Here is a 17,429-nt window from a genome sequence, read left to right as displayed (position 1 = left end):
TGCAAGGTAAATTCAGAAAATGCATGACAAGTATTTTGATGTGTATTATGTATATATATATATATACGACTGTTAAACATTTGATAAAAGTTATGTACTGGGGTTACCCTTACATTTTTCATAGCGTATGTGTATATATATATATATATATATATATATATATATATATATATATATATATATATATATATATATATATATATATATATATATATATACGCTATGAAAAATGTAAGGGTAAGCCCAGTACATAACTTTTATCAAATGTTTAACAGTCGTACGTCTCTGCAAATATTGCACTCAAATTACTCTGGTCGTCAACTTTTAACTGGAAGATCCATACTTCTCACTCTTTTCAGTTGCAATAACCTAGTGTTCATCAGTAGCTACATGCATAAAATTTAGGGGTATGACATGACTTGAACAAGGAGAGGATGGAATTTTCATTAATCGCTGACAGTATATTTCCCTTTCCAACCATATAATAACTTCAATGACACACTGCTGAAATAAACAGTTTGCAAACTTCACTTGGGAAAACATATGACCTGGTTGCACTGATACACTTCACCTGACCAGGAATACTAGTGAGCTGATATAATTGTTATTTGCTGCTTGTAACCAATCACAGTGTAACATCTGTAGTGATAAATTCCATAAATCACATGTTAATGTTGCAGAGTGACACAAGTTATGAATTCTTAAACTACAAATTTAAACAGTAGCAAATTGTAACTGAAAATCACAGTTACCAAAAAGCAATATTCAAGGAAATCACTGATATTAGAAAGTCACAGTTTAGTCCATCCATACTTAGAACTCTATCCTCTGATCATCTCAGGACTGAAGCCTTTGGGTTATAAACTCTTTGAAGTATCCCCCCTTATCTTTGTCTCCTCTCATACTCACAATAGGTGGGTCCCTCTCAACCTGGGGTCTGAGTGAGCTGCCTCTGCTTCCAAACTTTTCCAAACCTAACCTCATTCCTCCCTGAGGAAGGAACTAACATTTCCAAAAGCTAGAAATATATATCTTGAACGTAGGAAAGGACTGATTACTACTTGCCACAAAGATGACACATTAACTTGCAGACAGGCAAAATTACCAAAAGACAGTTACATATAGCTTTTGGTTACAGTCTTCATCAGTAAAAGAGAAACACACATCATTCATACACACAAGCAAGCACATCTCATACATCTGACCACCAACGCCAGCATCTCACACTGGCCTGAGATGCTAAAGTTGGTGGTTATGTGTGCACGAGGTGTGCTTGCTTGTGTGTATGAATGGTGTGTGTTTTACTTTTGCTGATGAAGGCTGTGGCCAAAAGCATTATTTAAGTGTCTTCTTTACGGTAAGTAGCAATCTGTCTTTTCTGCACTGCTGATATTCCTGCATGGAGTTCCCATTGTTTGAAATTTATTACTTCTCTGTTTTTCAGTGCATTTGTTGATGGTAAGTAGTGGCAAGTCAGTATGCTTCATTTTAATTTTACTCAAAAGAAATATACTCCTGATACATTTAATTAAAGAGTACTCTTTGCTTCTAGAGATCACTTGTAGTTATTAACTACAATAATAGTTTACCAATATTTTCAAATTCTTTGCCATAATTTCTGAGCTCTTCATATATTTCAGTTTCCAGATCATCTTCGGCAGCCTCATGAGCCATTGCTTTGTACAGTTTACAAGCTACTAAAGCTTTGGCTAATGCTTCTTCACCATGCTGCCACATGAGCAAAGCCATCTGCTGTCGCTTGGTTAACACGGCCCATGTCTAAAACAATCAGAAAAGTGATCAAACGTTAACAGAGTATAAATTTTGATGAACAAAGTTCAACATCGAATAAATTAAGAAACATAATTGCTGGCCAGTACATAGGAGGTAAAAGATGCATATAAACACATATAGAAGTGAAATAAACACACTGCCTAGATTTCAGAACTAATAAACACATAGGTCACCCAGACCCCAGGATGAGAGAGACTCACCTGTAATAGGTCTTCCCCAAAGTATCTCTCTCTCCTCCCCAATGAAAGAACTGCTAGTTGCAGAAGCTAGGTAGTATGTCCCTTTTAATTTTTTATGCATCTCAATGTATCTGTCAGCAAAACGATACATTTCACCTCCTGATTACTTTGCCTCATAATTTACTAATTTCCTTGATTGAATTTTCTTTTGATATAATCTTCAAATTGTAGTAAATAAACCAGAACAAATGTTATTTACAAGCAAAAAAGCAATTGAATCAACGTATCGCATTAATAACTTCATAAAACATTACTATTTATAATTTTATGGACTTAGTGAATCAAAATTCTGAGTTCTCTATTCCTTCATTGGATGAAATGCTTTACCTTTGACCTAGGGAGCCCATAAAATAGTTTGTAGTGGGAGTGGTGGCTTGACCTGGAGGTATGGAGCATTTTTAATATCTTGGAAGACAAATGGCAACTTGTTAGCAGCTATAAAAAAAGTCCCAGATCAGGCCCTGTTGAAACCCTGCACAACACTGACTTTTAAATCATATTCTTGAAAGAGAAAGACCTAGCTATACTATGTTTTTTTACTAGGGAGCTAGGGGAGGAACCCTTACTTCCAGGCATGGGTGCCCTTTCATTTGATTTCAGTATAATTTCCTAGCTAATGCGTTACACACTGACAGTTTTCAACATCAAAATCTCTTGATTTCTATGACGGATGATAAGTTTTTATACACAGTGCCCCATGTAATGCAGCCAATTCCAATATTTCTTAAACAGTTCAAGGCATCCAAATAAGAGTTTTGGTCAATAACAGGAGTGAGTATTTTGTTCTGTGGACAAGTACCTATTTTTGTTAACCAATGTGGCACTGATGCAGTAACTCTTTTTTCACAAGGAACTGTAGGCATTTTTAACAAAATTCCATAGACCATGGAAAGAGTAGCTTAATGATAAAGCTCACATCAATGTTTAACCACAAACATTTGGCAAGAATGTGCACAAAAATGTGCTGCACATGAGGCTGAAGTCTGAGAAGAGCATAGTTCTTTGGAAAAATTGGCATGTACTGTGTCATTCTCTTTCTGTTCTTCAGTTATTAAAATCAAATAAGAAAAGTAGATTGTCCCATTATTAAGGTATGTTATTGGTTCAATATTTGACATATTATGCATTGATCAGCATAACAATACAACAAAACACTAAACATTATGCACACTCTCATTTACCAAAATATTACTTTAATTTATTGAACCACTTATTAATTATATATAATGTCCAACCACACATAGAACACTTTAAACACTGCAGCTTTGAAAACATAACAAAATGTGCAAACTTGTGAATGGATGATCTGTTGTTGCAGAAGAACATATATTATTGCACATGTGCAGCAGGGACAGAAAAAATAACAGTAATACCATATATAAACATTTCGTTTCCATTTTCTGTCAGATTTCAATACACTAAGAATGTCTATTATTCCTTATTGCACTACAACATCCCGAGAAATTTCTCATGCTGTCTGAATATAGATGGTAACTGTAGTGCTAAATTAATTTCTCACTGACTTTTTATGAAACCAAATTGTCAGAGGTCAGTTACTTGGTGCATTATTAAGAACAGTTGCAAATTTATTATGCATGTCTAAAGCTATAGTATTGCTGATTACACCAAGATGGCTGATTATTTTAAAACCTTGAATACCATGCTCCCTCGAAACAGTTTGCATAACAATAGTATTCTTTGTCAGAATGTGGATAGCAAAGCTAGCCTATTACCTAACAAGTTTAGAAGAAACAAGTTTGGAATTATTATTTAGTTTATTATTTAAGTTAGAATTATTATTTGGTTTAGAATTATTATCGTTATAGTTAACAAATTTAGAATTATTTCAGGTGCCCGTATATAGACACTTAATAGCCTGAATAAGAGGCAACTGAATGACCATTAACCAGTGCAACTGAAGCTTCTTTGTACAATATTTTGAAAATAGCATTAAAGTGAAATCTTACCAGCAGTTCATTAAATGGGTAATCAAAGAGGGCTGTTTCTTTTGTAGCTGGCAGTGTCTCAGCAAGCAAGCTGAGAGTCAGATTTGTGTTTCCATAATAACGTATGAATGAAGCACTGTTTCTGTGCACATGTGGTGACTTCTTCATAACTTTTGCATATATCAAGCGAAATTTTCTTCTAGTGTAGTAAGACCTTAAAGAAAGACAAATGAATTACACACAATTATACTGAATCATTTACTAAAGTAGGATATCAAATTGTACAAGCGTATTGAAAAATTTAGTAATACAATAAAGGCTGTGCAGAATCAAAATAGAACAAACTCTTAGTGGAAAAAGTGAAGATAACCATTCACCTTTTAGGTGAGGCATTAAGTGGCCAACAGGTACACAAGAAACAATGAAAATATTGCTGAGCTTTTGAACAAGCCTTTGTAGAACAACAGTCTATTCCAGCCATGATGTTCCAACAACACATTAATACAAACTATTTATTTGCAAATGATTTAAAAAAATGGTTTACATAATAAACAAAAGGAAGCCATTTTGTTAGTTACAGTGACTCACTATATAAGATGTATAACTTAAATAATCACCTGTAAGCTCCACCCATCAATTTGTTTATAACTAATCCAATATCGTGTAACGTGTAAACATAGCCTCGAGGAATGTGAGGTCGAACATCACGCAATATGTAGCCCAAGGTATTTGTAGGGCCTTGTTTCTGCAAAACAGTAACTTATGATCAGCACCAGCAACAGAATCATAACTACATAATTATTTATAACAAAAGTAATTTTATTGGTGATAATTAGTTAATAATATAGTTTCCTCTACGATGCAGATCATACAAGCTAAAGCAAACTTCTTATCAGAAATAAATGTAGGATAATAAATATACTTTCTAGTGTCTCATGAAGGGACATATTATGCAATTTCAAAGCAGTAATAATGACCTGTTAACCCTAGAAATGGTCATACCCTAAATGAAATACAGTAAAATACGAGGTGGCTAATATGTTGTAATGGAATCAGCACATAGATAAATTAATCAAGATGCTAAATTCAGCATGTTGTGTCCTTAGATGCAACTCTCATTGTGTTCACCTACAGACAATTATTATGTCTTCTTTAGCGTATTTTTAAATCTCTATTGTCTGATGGAATTATATTCTGGGCAGTGCACCTAAGGTAAACAAAGCATTTATCCAGCAGAAACAAGTGAAAAGCTTAGAAATATACATCTATCCATCATGTACTGCTTCTGTATAGGCCATGAAGCACATACAGTGACATTTAAGCAGACATTCTTCCCTTGCTCTTTATGTGATTTGGAATAAGATGAAATGCTATTATCTGACACAATGCTAAATACTTTCTGTCATGCATTTCACAGTGGTTTGCTGAATACGTATGTGGATGTAGATGTAAACAATGGCAGGTACACCTGGAACTTAATTACAGTCATCAGGAGGCTAAGTCATTCATCATCAATATGTGACTACCATCATGAAGGCATTCTGAATTTTACGGAATGACGATTTAAAAGATGGTATCGATATTTTTTATCCTATCCAGTTATAACACAGCATAATGCTGATGAACAGAGAAAAACTAAGGGACATATAACTATTTTCTTATGGGGCATTCGTCTTTTCCCACAGGAATCATTGGACAACAGCAACAGAGGTGAATAGGTTTGGTACACAAATATCTTCACAATAAATATTGGCTCTTGAAACTGTAGATGCTACCTGCATTGCCTCAGATATGAGGGGGAATAGGTATAGAACAAGCCTGCATACAAGTGACAATGAATTCATCAAATCCAGAAATGTTTACCAACTTATTTTATGATTCATAGCAAAAATGATCTCTGTGCAATTCAATAAACTTGGTGTGATACATGACAGTACCACTGTGTCAATAGTATGGAACTAAACTTTTAATAGAAGTTTGAATAATTGGTTAGGGGCATCTGATAGAATTCCAGTAAAAGAATCCTTAACATAAACAAAATTATGAGGCAGCATTTACACAAATGTAACATATAGTTGACACATTGAAATCTGCATGAGTACTATTGCCCCATAAAACTGCATCAAAGTTCATTATTAATTTTCACTGTTTGAAACTTACTGTATTATAAAGCTCTTCAAGACGAGGTATGGAAAGAAACTTCCTCATACTAACACCATTTTCGAGGAGAAGTTTAACGAAATCTATGCGATCATGTTCCAAAGCTTGCATCATGGCTTCTTCAAGGGCACCTAAAAAAGAAAAAAAGAAAATAAAGCATCACTCCAGAAACTATTTTTCAGGATAAGTTACAGGATGTTATTCAAGGGATCCACTTACCAGGAGGCCACTCTTGGCCATAAACAAATATTTCTGAACGTGCAATGTCCACACGATTCCATGTAAGAGCAAGACTTAATTGCTCTGAAGGAGATAAATGTTGGCTCTTAAAAAGAGCAGTAAGAATTGTTTGATCAAGTTCCTGGGATTTGCCTTCTGGACGATCTGTGATCCGAAAAACTGTGATCTGAAATTATTGCAGTTCTTGGAGAACTTTAAATAATATGCACATACAGGTAACATGCATAAATTAAATGTTAACAACAATGTACTTATGTTTTTATGGTGAAGCGAGTAGTCAGTATTGTCTTAAATAAATTTTCTTTTCTAGCTACTTATTACGAAACTATTTTCAAACCCATATATTTCAAGAAGGAAAGTGAAAATTATAGAGTTTCATCCTCAGATGATTCTGTTACATTTTATACGTTGCAAAATATTTGGATGCAAATTTATTTCTTATCCTTTATATTGCATAATTATAGAAATTTAATAGAATTTTGTGTTCCTGAAATAATAAAATTTTAGTAAGTGCAAACTGTATTCTATATCATTTTTTTTCTACCTTATGATGCCAAAATTCCTCTTTTCTTGCTTTTTGTGTTATTCAACATAAAACGAATATGTCAGTGTTTTTCATACAGCACTAGCCATGCAAACTCAGTTATTCACAAATTGTGAATTTAGTATTTTGTTGTGTCATGAGTATGTAAATTTATTTTCCTGATCACATGATTCATACCCACACAGGGTGGTCCTAAATTTTCTTTGTAAACCCTTATAATGTGTAGTAGGCATTGGGTAGATAATAATTTGAATATGAGCTCATTCACAGGAACAAACCATTCCCATATTACAGGAACAGTTGAATGTAACAGTATATTACTGTGCCTAGTAATTACTGCATATTAACCAGCTAAGTAATATGATGATAATGCCCACTGTAGGGACAATGAAGTATTTATGGATCAGTGTAAATAAGCAAAGCAAAGGTACTTTGGAATGTAATTAAGCATGAAACAAATGTAGTGGGTAAGACAATTAATAATCACTTCACTGATGACAGATGAATATTCAAATCACTGGCAACTAAATTAATTGATTTATTCCTAATAGTAATAGAAAATACGCAGGGGTGGTGATGAGGGGTGAGGTGAGGGGGAGGGCCACCAACAGCTGATCCATTAGATTTACTTTTATAGGCCTTCCTTACTCCACCTGTACATTTCAATTTTTTCACCTTAACTTTTAAAGAGATAACAAATATTATTAAGTCACTGAAAAGCAAAAACTCTTTTGGCTACAATTATGTTTTGACCAAATATCTGGAATCTTATGCTGATTTGATAATGCTTCCTTTGATGTTAACTCTGTAAAAAATCAGTGAGCCAAAGTGCATTTTCTAAAAGGCTGAAATATACTAAAGTAGCACCCTTGGAGATAGGCAACAGGCCACTAACCACACAACCATCTTCCTCCTTCCAATTTCCTCAAACTTTTTTGATAAGACTCTTTATGACAGAATACTCAACCTCTTTTCTGACTATAGCATTTTAGTAACTTCACACTTTGGCTTCCATGAACACCTCTCAAAAAAGAAAGTAAAGTATGAACTTGCAAACTCAGTTCTAACAGGAAAGAAAATACTGATGGCATTTTCTGGAACTTTGGAAAGACCTGTTGCAGTGACAAAAATATTATAGTGTTAACAACAACCCATTGCATGGTGACATCATATCTTAGCAACAGAAAATGGAGCTTCACATTAACAAATGATAATATGGGAATAAAATGAAATTCAGAGTGGGGATACATATGCACTTGCTCCACTCCTGTTTTTGATCTATGTGAATGAGTTACTCGATTTAAAAAAACTGTAGTTTCCTGAAGATACAAGTACACTGTATGAGAGCCCAAACACATCCATACCAGACACAGTTAGAAGAATAGTGGAGTAGTCTTTCGGTAAATTGGTAATTAACTCTTTATCTTACAAAGATCCCGTACTATGCAATTGCAGACAAACAAAAATAACCAAAAGGTACCAGAAACTGAAAACAAGTTGCACACAACAATTTGTGAAATTTCTAGAAATAAAAATGGATAAGGAATTGAAATGGCATCAGCGCATGAATAAGTTAGTCAATAAAAAAGCTTAATTCTGCCTACTTTGTAAATAATAATCTGTCTCACTGTGCTGTCCTGCAGATGGATATGGTAGCATACTTTGTATTCTTTCACTTGATAAGTCTGTAACTGCAAACCTTTCAGCAGCCTCTTCAGGAATCAAGAAATTTTTACACTCATGCACCAGTACATTTACACACTAAAGGTGTTTACAGTTAACAATAAGATCAGATTTAGGAAGAACTGTAAAAATCAGAACCGTAATACTTGAAGCAAAAATAATTTCTATACATAATTTGTGTCCCTATTTATAGTAAGAATGGAGTTTTATATTATGCTGCAGCAATATTTATTGCAGTTACAAGGTAGCTGATGGAATCCTATGAAATCAAAATCATAAATACTTAATGTGAAGTAGTGAAGTATTAGATAAAATAACCCCCCCCCCCCCCCCCCCCCACACACACACACACATGGTACAAACAGTGGCTATCAGTGAATACTGATACCACACTGGTTAGCTGACTTCAACTGAAATGATTACCTGAGTTACAGTAAATAACTGCTACTCTTTCATCCAGCAGATGCAGAAGAACAAAACATGTTGGTTTACATGACTGGTTGGTTGGTTGACTTTGGGGGAGGAAGGGACCAAACAGTGAGATCGTTGGTCCCATTGGATTAGGGAAGGATGGGGAAGGAAATCGGAACTCAACTTTCACATGATTCTTTCTGCAGAATGGGACCCTTACAACTCAGAAAATGGATTTAAATTCAGTCCATTATCTACAAACTACTCTCTACCCATCCAAGGAGTTTGTAAGTAGGATTTAAAAATACTCTGAATGTTTGAATTCATGGCAAAACATGTTATATCCTATTTCCTGTTTCATCTCAATTAATCAGAAGATATAGATTAACAAGTTAAAAGACAAGAAGGAACAAAACAAACCATCATCTGACACAAACATACAATTCATAAACTAAGTAAGTATGGCCTGTATTAAGCTTTCAACAAGAGAAAATGGTTACAGTCAGTCTTTCAACAATGAAAACATACAGTATCAGCAGGCAGGGTGCTTGAAATTAAGATTATTTTCATTTACCTTTCTAAAGCTGACTGCACACTGAGATTTAATGTAATGGTTGAAATATAGTGGAAAGGAATTTGTCACAGTCTTGTGGAAGAATCATTTTCTGCATTTGGCTAAAAGAGTTAATAAAACTGTTACTAGCCATCATTGTCTGCCAAAATTACCTATGCTATGTTAAATTCAGTTTTTGTCTTTAATTACAGTGTTATACCATGTTCCACTACTAATTCAATTTCAATTTTTGCTGTCTCACTAATTTCTCTCTAGTTTTTCCTGAGGAATAATCTCTGCTGTTTGTAATTTGATGACAAATTTTCTGTGTAGACTTATGTAAAACTAAATCCTCTATCTTCAGCATTCTGTACAACAACAAAATTCATTACCTGGTGATGAAGGTTGACAGTGATGTTCACTATTGGTAAGAGCTGCTAATAATAGTAATTTTAATACATATTTGCAGTTACCTCTGTTCAGTCTGTTGTTGAACTTAACAATTGATGCATGTGTGTCATCATAAGTAAGCGGTTAAGTATCCCATATCATTTCAGATGAAAATTTAAATAATAGAGGTTTAACTTAAGTTGTATGAGGTCTGTTCAAGAAATTCCAGAACATATGTAATTTTTCTTTGTATCTTCATGGCACAGGACAAACTACTAATCAATGGTACTACTGGGACGTGCTGCAACACCTGTGAGAAAATGTGAGAAGGAAATGGTCTGAAATATGGCAAGACCATTCATGGCTCTTGCATCATGGTAATGCAACCACACATCCATTCCTGTTGGTACATGATTATTGCTCAAAAAACAAAATCACTGTGCTGCCTCATCCTTTGTACTCTCCAGACCAGGCCCCTGCAGACTTCTATTTACTCCCAAAATTAAAAACCCCATGGAAAGGATGTATCAGTTGTTGAGGAGGGTATTTTGAACAGGATCATGCATAATACATAAAAGATAAGCATAGACAAATTTTATGGATAAAGTTCCAGAAATTTTAAATAGACCTTGTATAATGAATAGCATTAGTCACTCCACTTCAAGGTTGAGGTGGTAATCATGGAAAATCAGAAATACATCACTCAAGCTTTTCAGAAGCGCTCTTGTGACACATGGTTGCACATCAAGAGGGATGTAACCTGAAATGGGCTAACAGTTTGTAAAATACTGAAAAAGTAAACTATACATATCAATTTGTTTAAGTCCAATGTGGCAGTCTAATGTGTACCAAATACTGAAGGAAATTAAATGATACTGAAGTCCACGTAACTTTAATTTTGAGCTCTTGAAGCCAGTAATTTATTCATCAAGAGCAGAAGAGAAAAGATGAGAAAATTTATGGCACAAATCAAAAACGAGGCACAGAGTACAAGAGCAGCAGGAAGTAATAACAGAGTGATATCATTGTTGCTTCCAAGTTCTGTAATGTAATCTAGATTTTCTCTCTACACATATCATTTCAGTTGTGAGTCTTTTGACTTAGCAATTTCAGTTATTTTCCTCTCCCAGCAATTTCAGTTATTTTCCTCTCCCGTCTTCCTTTTCCACTGTTTTCCAAAAGTATGAGATACAACAGTATTATCGTTTCATATAATTGTCACCAAATAAGACCTTGTGATAGAAGGGGAAGTCAAAAAAGTAAACTGTTTATTATTTCAAAGGTATTAACATAACTGATGCCACATTTATCCTGCTGTGAGACAAGGCAGTAAACGCATATTTGAAGAAATCTTTGCTGTTGCCTACAGAATGATGATTGTACCTAGGTGTGTATCTCTTCATTTTAAGCCAATCAACAGTCATGAATGTCTTTCTTCAGGACTCCAAAAATATGGAAATCACTTGGGGAGACATTGGGACTGTACACATGGTGTGTGATGGCTTCCTAGTGAAACTTCTGCAGCCTAGCTAAACAACCATGGAAACATGTCTTGTCTCACAGTGGGATAAATGTATCAACAGTTAAGATGATTACTTTTGAAACAATAGACAGTTTACTTACTTTTTTTATTTTTTTTGAAACAATAAACAGTCATGTACATTTTTGTCATCTGTCTCATTTTCATTTGACTGCCCCTTATACTTCATGTACCTAAAAAGTTCAAATTACGTATCTGACCAGGTATATTCTTCATTCTCATGTTCAGATTTTGAGTTTAATTCTGTCAATAAATAATAAACAGCCAGCACAACTCCTTCTAATATACATTATGATGCAGGAGCCTTCAAAATTTCATTAATATGTTAAAGGTATTCTGTGTGATTCTATACCTATATATGGTGTAGGAAGCCTTTCAACTTATAGGTGAGGGGCTCTAATGTTGATACTTAAATGCACTCTTGTTTGGGAAACACAACATCCATGAAAAATTATCTAAACATGCTTTCTTCCATTTTATAACAAATAAATAAACAATGTATTTATTTGTATGAATCTTCTGCTTAGCACTTTGACAAGTGATACCACAGAAACTGGAGCAGGCTTGGCTGAAAGACAAACAAAATTTACTTCTACTTACCAAATTCTTTTTTCTACTGCACTGTAAAAGTTCAGAATACAGGCATTCTGCTTGCTCTAGGCTGACTTCAAATGTTTTCTGTATTGTTGTAATAAGATACTCTTTCATATTTTCCAGGACTGATGCTTCTCCATTTTCAGAGGCATACCTGAATGTTAAAAAAAAAAATGAATATTCCATCTTACTTTACTGGCTTAATTATTTTCCAAATTTAGTGTAAATATTTCGAAATGCATCTTTACTACAGCTGCTAGTTTAAATTATTATGATATTAACACTGTAACTTTTAGACATGTTTGCTTACCCTTTCTCATTTTTAAAAGCTTGATGTAGCTAAATACTCTGCCTGACAAAACCGTGAAGCACACAGAAGGAAGGAGAAAATGATGTGAAATGAAATGCCATAGGTTGTGTGGGTATGTGATGTTATTTCAGTGCCTATAGCATTGTGCCGAATTTACAAATAATTTGGCAATATGAGCCCACTTATCACTATGATGTTGCTCACATCCTGGCCTGTATGCATGGACTGGTTCAGTTAGAAAGGGCATCATAAAGCTGTTGTATCCTCTCTTGAGGCAAGCTAGCTGACTACTGTTTTAACTGGCCCTTGACATCTAGGATACTGGCACTGGGATGGTCATAATACACTTTTCCAGGCCTGTTAATGACACTAAACATGAACAACACTAATGCACTCTGGTGGCCATGCTACCTGCCATAGATAACTGCAACTCTAATCATTTACATACCCACTAATGATGTTACATGTACAAAGTTACACTGACATCTGACCATGTCTTCTAGTTGCTTCATGTTTTTGCCACACAATTTATATTCTAATTTATATCCACAAATTCGTTATCTCCTTATGTTTAAACTACATATTTTAGATAAGGGCCCATGAAAAGTGCAGGATGGATTAAGGATTAAAGACTAGGGGTGCACTGATGGAATAGACGGCTATGCAGTGCTTAAGATACAATAGGGAAGAGGATGGGTGGCTGAAGGACAATGACCAACAAAGGCTGAGGCCAGTAGGGTTACAGGAATGTATGATATATTGCAGGCAGAGTTCCCATCTGTGCAGTTCAGGAAAGCTGGGTTTCGTCAAAAGGATCCTGATGGCACAGATTCTGAAGCAATCTTTAAAATGAAGAATGTTGTGTTGAGCAACATGCTCAGCAACTGGGTGTATAGCTGTTTCTTGGTTGCAGATAGCTTGTTGGTTGTAGTGGCAACATAGAATGCAGCACAGTGGTTGCAGCTTACCTTGTAGATCACATGACTGATTTCACATGAAGCCTTGCCTTTGATGGAATAGTTGATGCTTGTGACCAGACTGGAATAGGTGGTGGTTGGAGGTGGTATGGGACAGGTCTTGTATCAAAGACTAATACAAGGATATGACCCATGATGTAAGGGGCAGGGAACTGGGGATGTGTAGACATGGATGACAATATTGTGTAGGTCCTGTGGGTGATGGAATACCACTGTGGGAGGCGCTGTAAGGATATTGGGTAGGATATTCCTCATTTTAGGGGGTGATGGGAGCTAGTCAAAACCCTGGCAGAGAATGTGATTTAGTTGCTCCTGTACTGCATGGTACCAGTTCAGGAGTGGAATGTTCTGTGGCCTGGTGGTGAAACTTTGGGATATGGTGAGTGACTAGAGATAAGGCATGAAAGATCTGTTGTGTACAAGGTTGGAAGGTTAATTATGGGCTGAGAAGACCTCAGTGAGACCCCTGATATATTTCAAGACAGTCTGCTCATCACTATAGGTTCAACGGCCTTGGGTGTTTAGTTTGTATGGGAGGGACTTCTTGGTAAGGCATCTTTGAGGTGGAGATCAACATCAAGGAAGGCAGCTTGTTGGATTGAGGAAGAACAGTTGAAGCAAATGGGGAGAAGGTGTTGAGGATCTGGAGGAATGTGGATAGGGTATCCTCAATCTCTATCCAGATCACAAAGACATCATCAGTGAATCTGAACTAGGAGAGGAGTTTGAGATTCTGGGTGGTTAGAAATTATTCTCTATGTGGTCCATGGATAGGTTGGCATAGGACGGTACCATGGGAGTGCACATTACCACACAGTGGATTTGTTTGTAGGTGATCCCTTCAGAGAAGTAATTGTGGGTTCTTGGTGACCAGAAAGGAGATTGTAGGTGTGGAACCCCTCAGGCAGTGGGATAGGTAGTGTTCAATAGCAGGAAGGCCATGGGCATTAGGGATGTTAGTGTAAAGGGAGGTGCCATCAGTAATGATGAGTAGGGCACCATGTGGTAAAGGAACAGGAATGGTGGAGAGTTGGTGTAGGAAGTGGTTGGTATCTTTTATATAGGAGGGTAGCTTGTTGGTAATAGGCTGAGGGTGTTGGTATACAACAGCAGAGATTCTCCAAGTGCAGATACAGTAACTGGACACAATGGTGTGTCATGGGTGGTTGGGTTTATTAATACTAGGATGCATGTAGAAGGAAGGAGTGCAGGGAGTGGTAGGGGTAAGAAGAGAGAGAGACTCTGGGGAGAGGTTCTGGGATTACCTGGCAGAAGAGCTCTGCCAGCTGTCAGATTCATCCATCTACAAACCCTGTCACAGTGACCCCATTCTATAAATCAGCAGGACCTCCAGTCTCTGCTCAAATCCTCAGGCCCATCCCAGAACCTCTCCCCTGAATTTGTCTCTCTTCTCACCCCTAGCACTCCCTGCACTCCTTCCTTCTACATGCATCCTAAAGTCCATAAAACCAAATACACATGACTACCCATTGTATCCATTTAATGTGTCTCCACAGGGAGAATCTCTGCTGTTGTAGACCAACATCTTCAGCCTATTACCAACAAGCTACCCTCCCATATAAAAGATAGCAACCATTTCCTCCACCAGTTACCGTTCCTTTGCCCTGCTCATCGCTATTGATGCCACCTCCCTTCACACTAATGTCCCTAATACCCATGGCCTTCCTGCTATTGAACACTACCTTTCCCATTGCCTGACTGGTCACCATGACCAACTACATCCTCACTCACAATTAGTTCTCCAATGAAGGCATCACCTACAAACAAATCCATGGTATGACAATGGGCATCTGTATGGCACCATCCTATGCCAACATATTCTTGGACCATGTAGAGGAATAATTTCTAACTATCCAAAATCCCAAACCTATCTCCTGGTTCAGATTCATTTATGATATCTTTATGATATGGATAGACGTTGAGCATACCCTACCCACATTCCACCATATCCTCAACACCTTCTCTCCCATTTGCTTCACCTGTTCCTCCTCAACCCGATAATGATGATGATGATGATGATGTTTGGTTTGTGGGGCACTCAACTGGGCAGTTATCAGCACCCGCTCTTCAACCCGACAAGCTGCTTTCCTCGTTGATCTCCACCTCAAAGATGCATACTTCAGCACCTCCATCCATATCAAACCTACCAACCACAGCAACACTTCCAACTCAACAGCTGCCACCCATTCCTTACCAAGAAGTCCCTCCCATGCAAACTAGCCACCCATGGCCATTGCACCAGTAGTGATGAGCAGATCCTCTTGAAATATATCAAGGGTCTCACTGAGGTCTTCACAGCCCATAATTAACCTTCCAACCTTGTATAAAACAGATCTCTCATGCTTTATCTCTCAAGTCACCCACCATATCCCAAAGTTTCACCACCAGGCCACAGAGCATTCCACTCCTGAATCAGTACCATGTAGTACAGGAGCAACTCCACCAGGGTTTCGACTAGCTCTCGTCACACCCTGAAATGAGGAATATCTTACTCAGTTTCCTTCCAACACCTCCCACAATGGTATTCCATCACCCACAGGACCTACACACTATTGCCATCTGTGCCTACACAACCCCAGCTCTCAGACCCTTACCTCATGTGTCATATCCTTGTACATCTACTCCAGTCCAGTCACAAGCATCATCTATCCTAACAAAGGCAGGGCTACCTGTGAAACCAGTCCTGTAAGCTACAAGCTAAGCTGTAACCACTGTGCTGCATTCTACATGGGCATGATAACCAACAAGCTATCTGCATGCAAGAATGGCGGCCAACAAACTGTGGCCAAGAAACAGATAGGTCACTCGGTTACTGAGCTTGTTGCCCAATGCAGTGTTCTTCATTTTAATGACTGTTTCACAGCCTACACAATCTGGATGCTCCTGAATCACGTGGGACCTCTCCCTTCAATATATCTTACATTTCCATAACCTTCCTGGCCTCAACCTTAGTGAGCCATTCTCCTATCCCTTTGTGTGTTCCATCTCCAGCACTTTACAACCCTCTACTCCACCACCTCAGCCACAATTTTTTTCCCTTGCCTCCTTTTCTGCTGCTCCTCCCTCCTCCTGCCCTCCATCTAACCTCCCAACTGCATGTAATTGCTGTCTCCTCTATCCACCTCGTCCCTGTTGCTCTAAAAGCAGCACTTTATATCCTGCATCCCCACTTCGCTATCCCTCTCTGTACCCAGCCTCCTCCTTACCCCACCAGTCATATTGCTTCTCCCATCATGCAGTATTGCACAGTGTCTGGCTTCGGCAGCCAGAGATGGTGGTCATGTGTGTGTGAGAGTTGCATTTAAATGACTGTGTGCGTGTATGTTGTCCAATTTGGATGAAGACCTTTTTCACCATAAGCTTGCTTTTTTAAATAATAAGATGCCTATTAAAGTTTAAAGTTTCATCAGTGTGAGGGAAGCATAAGCTCAGATGGGACAAGGCTATGAAAACAACTGGTTGTGAATCTGATTAGGGCCCATAATTTAAAACCTCAAGAGTAAAATTAATCCTTGCTTGGTACTTAATCAGTGAAATCACAATATTTAAAAAAAAATCTTGATTTTACAGAACAAGACTCAGACAGTTATGCAGTACATCATTTTTTTATATTCATTTTAGTATTTACCTGTACATAAGGCCAGCCAGCCAGATTTTGATGCAAAAGTGGAGCAAGTAAGCTTTGTGCGAGCAAATTTAAAACCTTGTTTTCCAGCGAAACTCCATAAACATTTCTCTCTCTCTCTCTCTCTCTCTCTCTCTCTCTCTCTCTCTCTCTCTCACACACACACACACACACAAAATGTTATTGACAGCAAAATTAATAATCAACAGAAGAGATATTGTAAACTCTCCCCTCAGTTTTTTGACATGTGTGAGAGCAGGATTCCATGCAGAACTTAAACAAAAACCACTATCTCTATTCATAAGATTGCTTGCTAATTTAGTTTCAACAGCTTCCTTAATAACACTATCTCAACAATTTAACAATTGGAAGCACATGCCAGAATCTCCTTACTTTTATATT

The 17,429-nt window shown here is 37.0% G+C and overlaps 1 protein-coding gene across 3 annotated transcripts in view; it reads right to left on the bottom strand.

The window, feature by feature from the left end:
- The window catches only part of LOC126365851 (transient receptor potential cation channel trpm), a 1,785,347-nt gene that overhangs the window by 91,958 nt on the left and 1,675,960 nt on the right, over positions 1–17,429 (bottom strand). For all 3 annotated transcript variants that reach the window (XM_050008509.1, XM_050008510.1, XM_050008512.1), the window contains 6 exons: positions 12,101–12,248; positions 6,359–6,545; positions 6,140–6,270; positions 4,597–4,724; positions 4,001–4,193; positions 1,590–1,779 (listed from right to left, as the gene is read on the bottom strand). In XM_050008509.1, the coding sequence (XP_049864466.1) occupies positions 1,590–1,779; positions 4,001–4,193; positions 4,597–4,724; positions 6,140–6,270; positions 6,359–6,545; positions 12,101–12,248 (977 nt within the window). The remainder of the gene's footprint in view (positions 1–1,589; positions 1,780–4,000; positions 4,194–4,596; positions 4,725–6,139; positions 6,271–6,358; positions 6,546–12,100; positions 12,249–17,429) is intronic.

The sequence above is a fragment of the Schistocerca gregaria genome, chromosome 4 (genome assembly GCF_023897955.1).
Source record: "Schistocerca gregaria isolate iqSchGreg1 chromosome 4, iqSchGreg1.2, whole genome shotgun sequence".
NCBI lineage: Eukaryota > Metazoa > Arthropoda > Insecta > Orthoptera > Acrididae > Schistocerca > Schistocerca gregaria.
The sequence above is the reverse complement of the archived record's forward strand: the minus strand, read 5'-3'. Positions and strand labels throughout refer to the sequence as shown.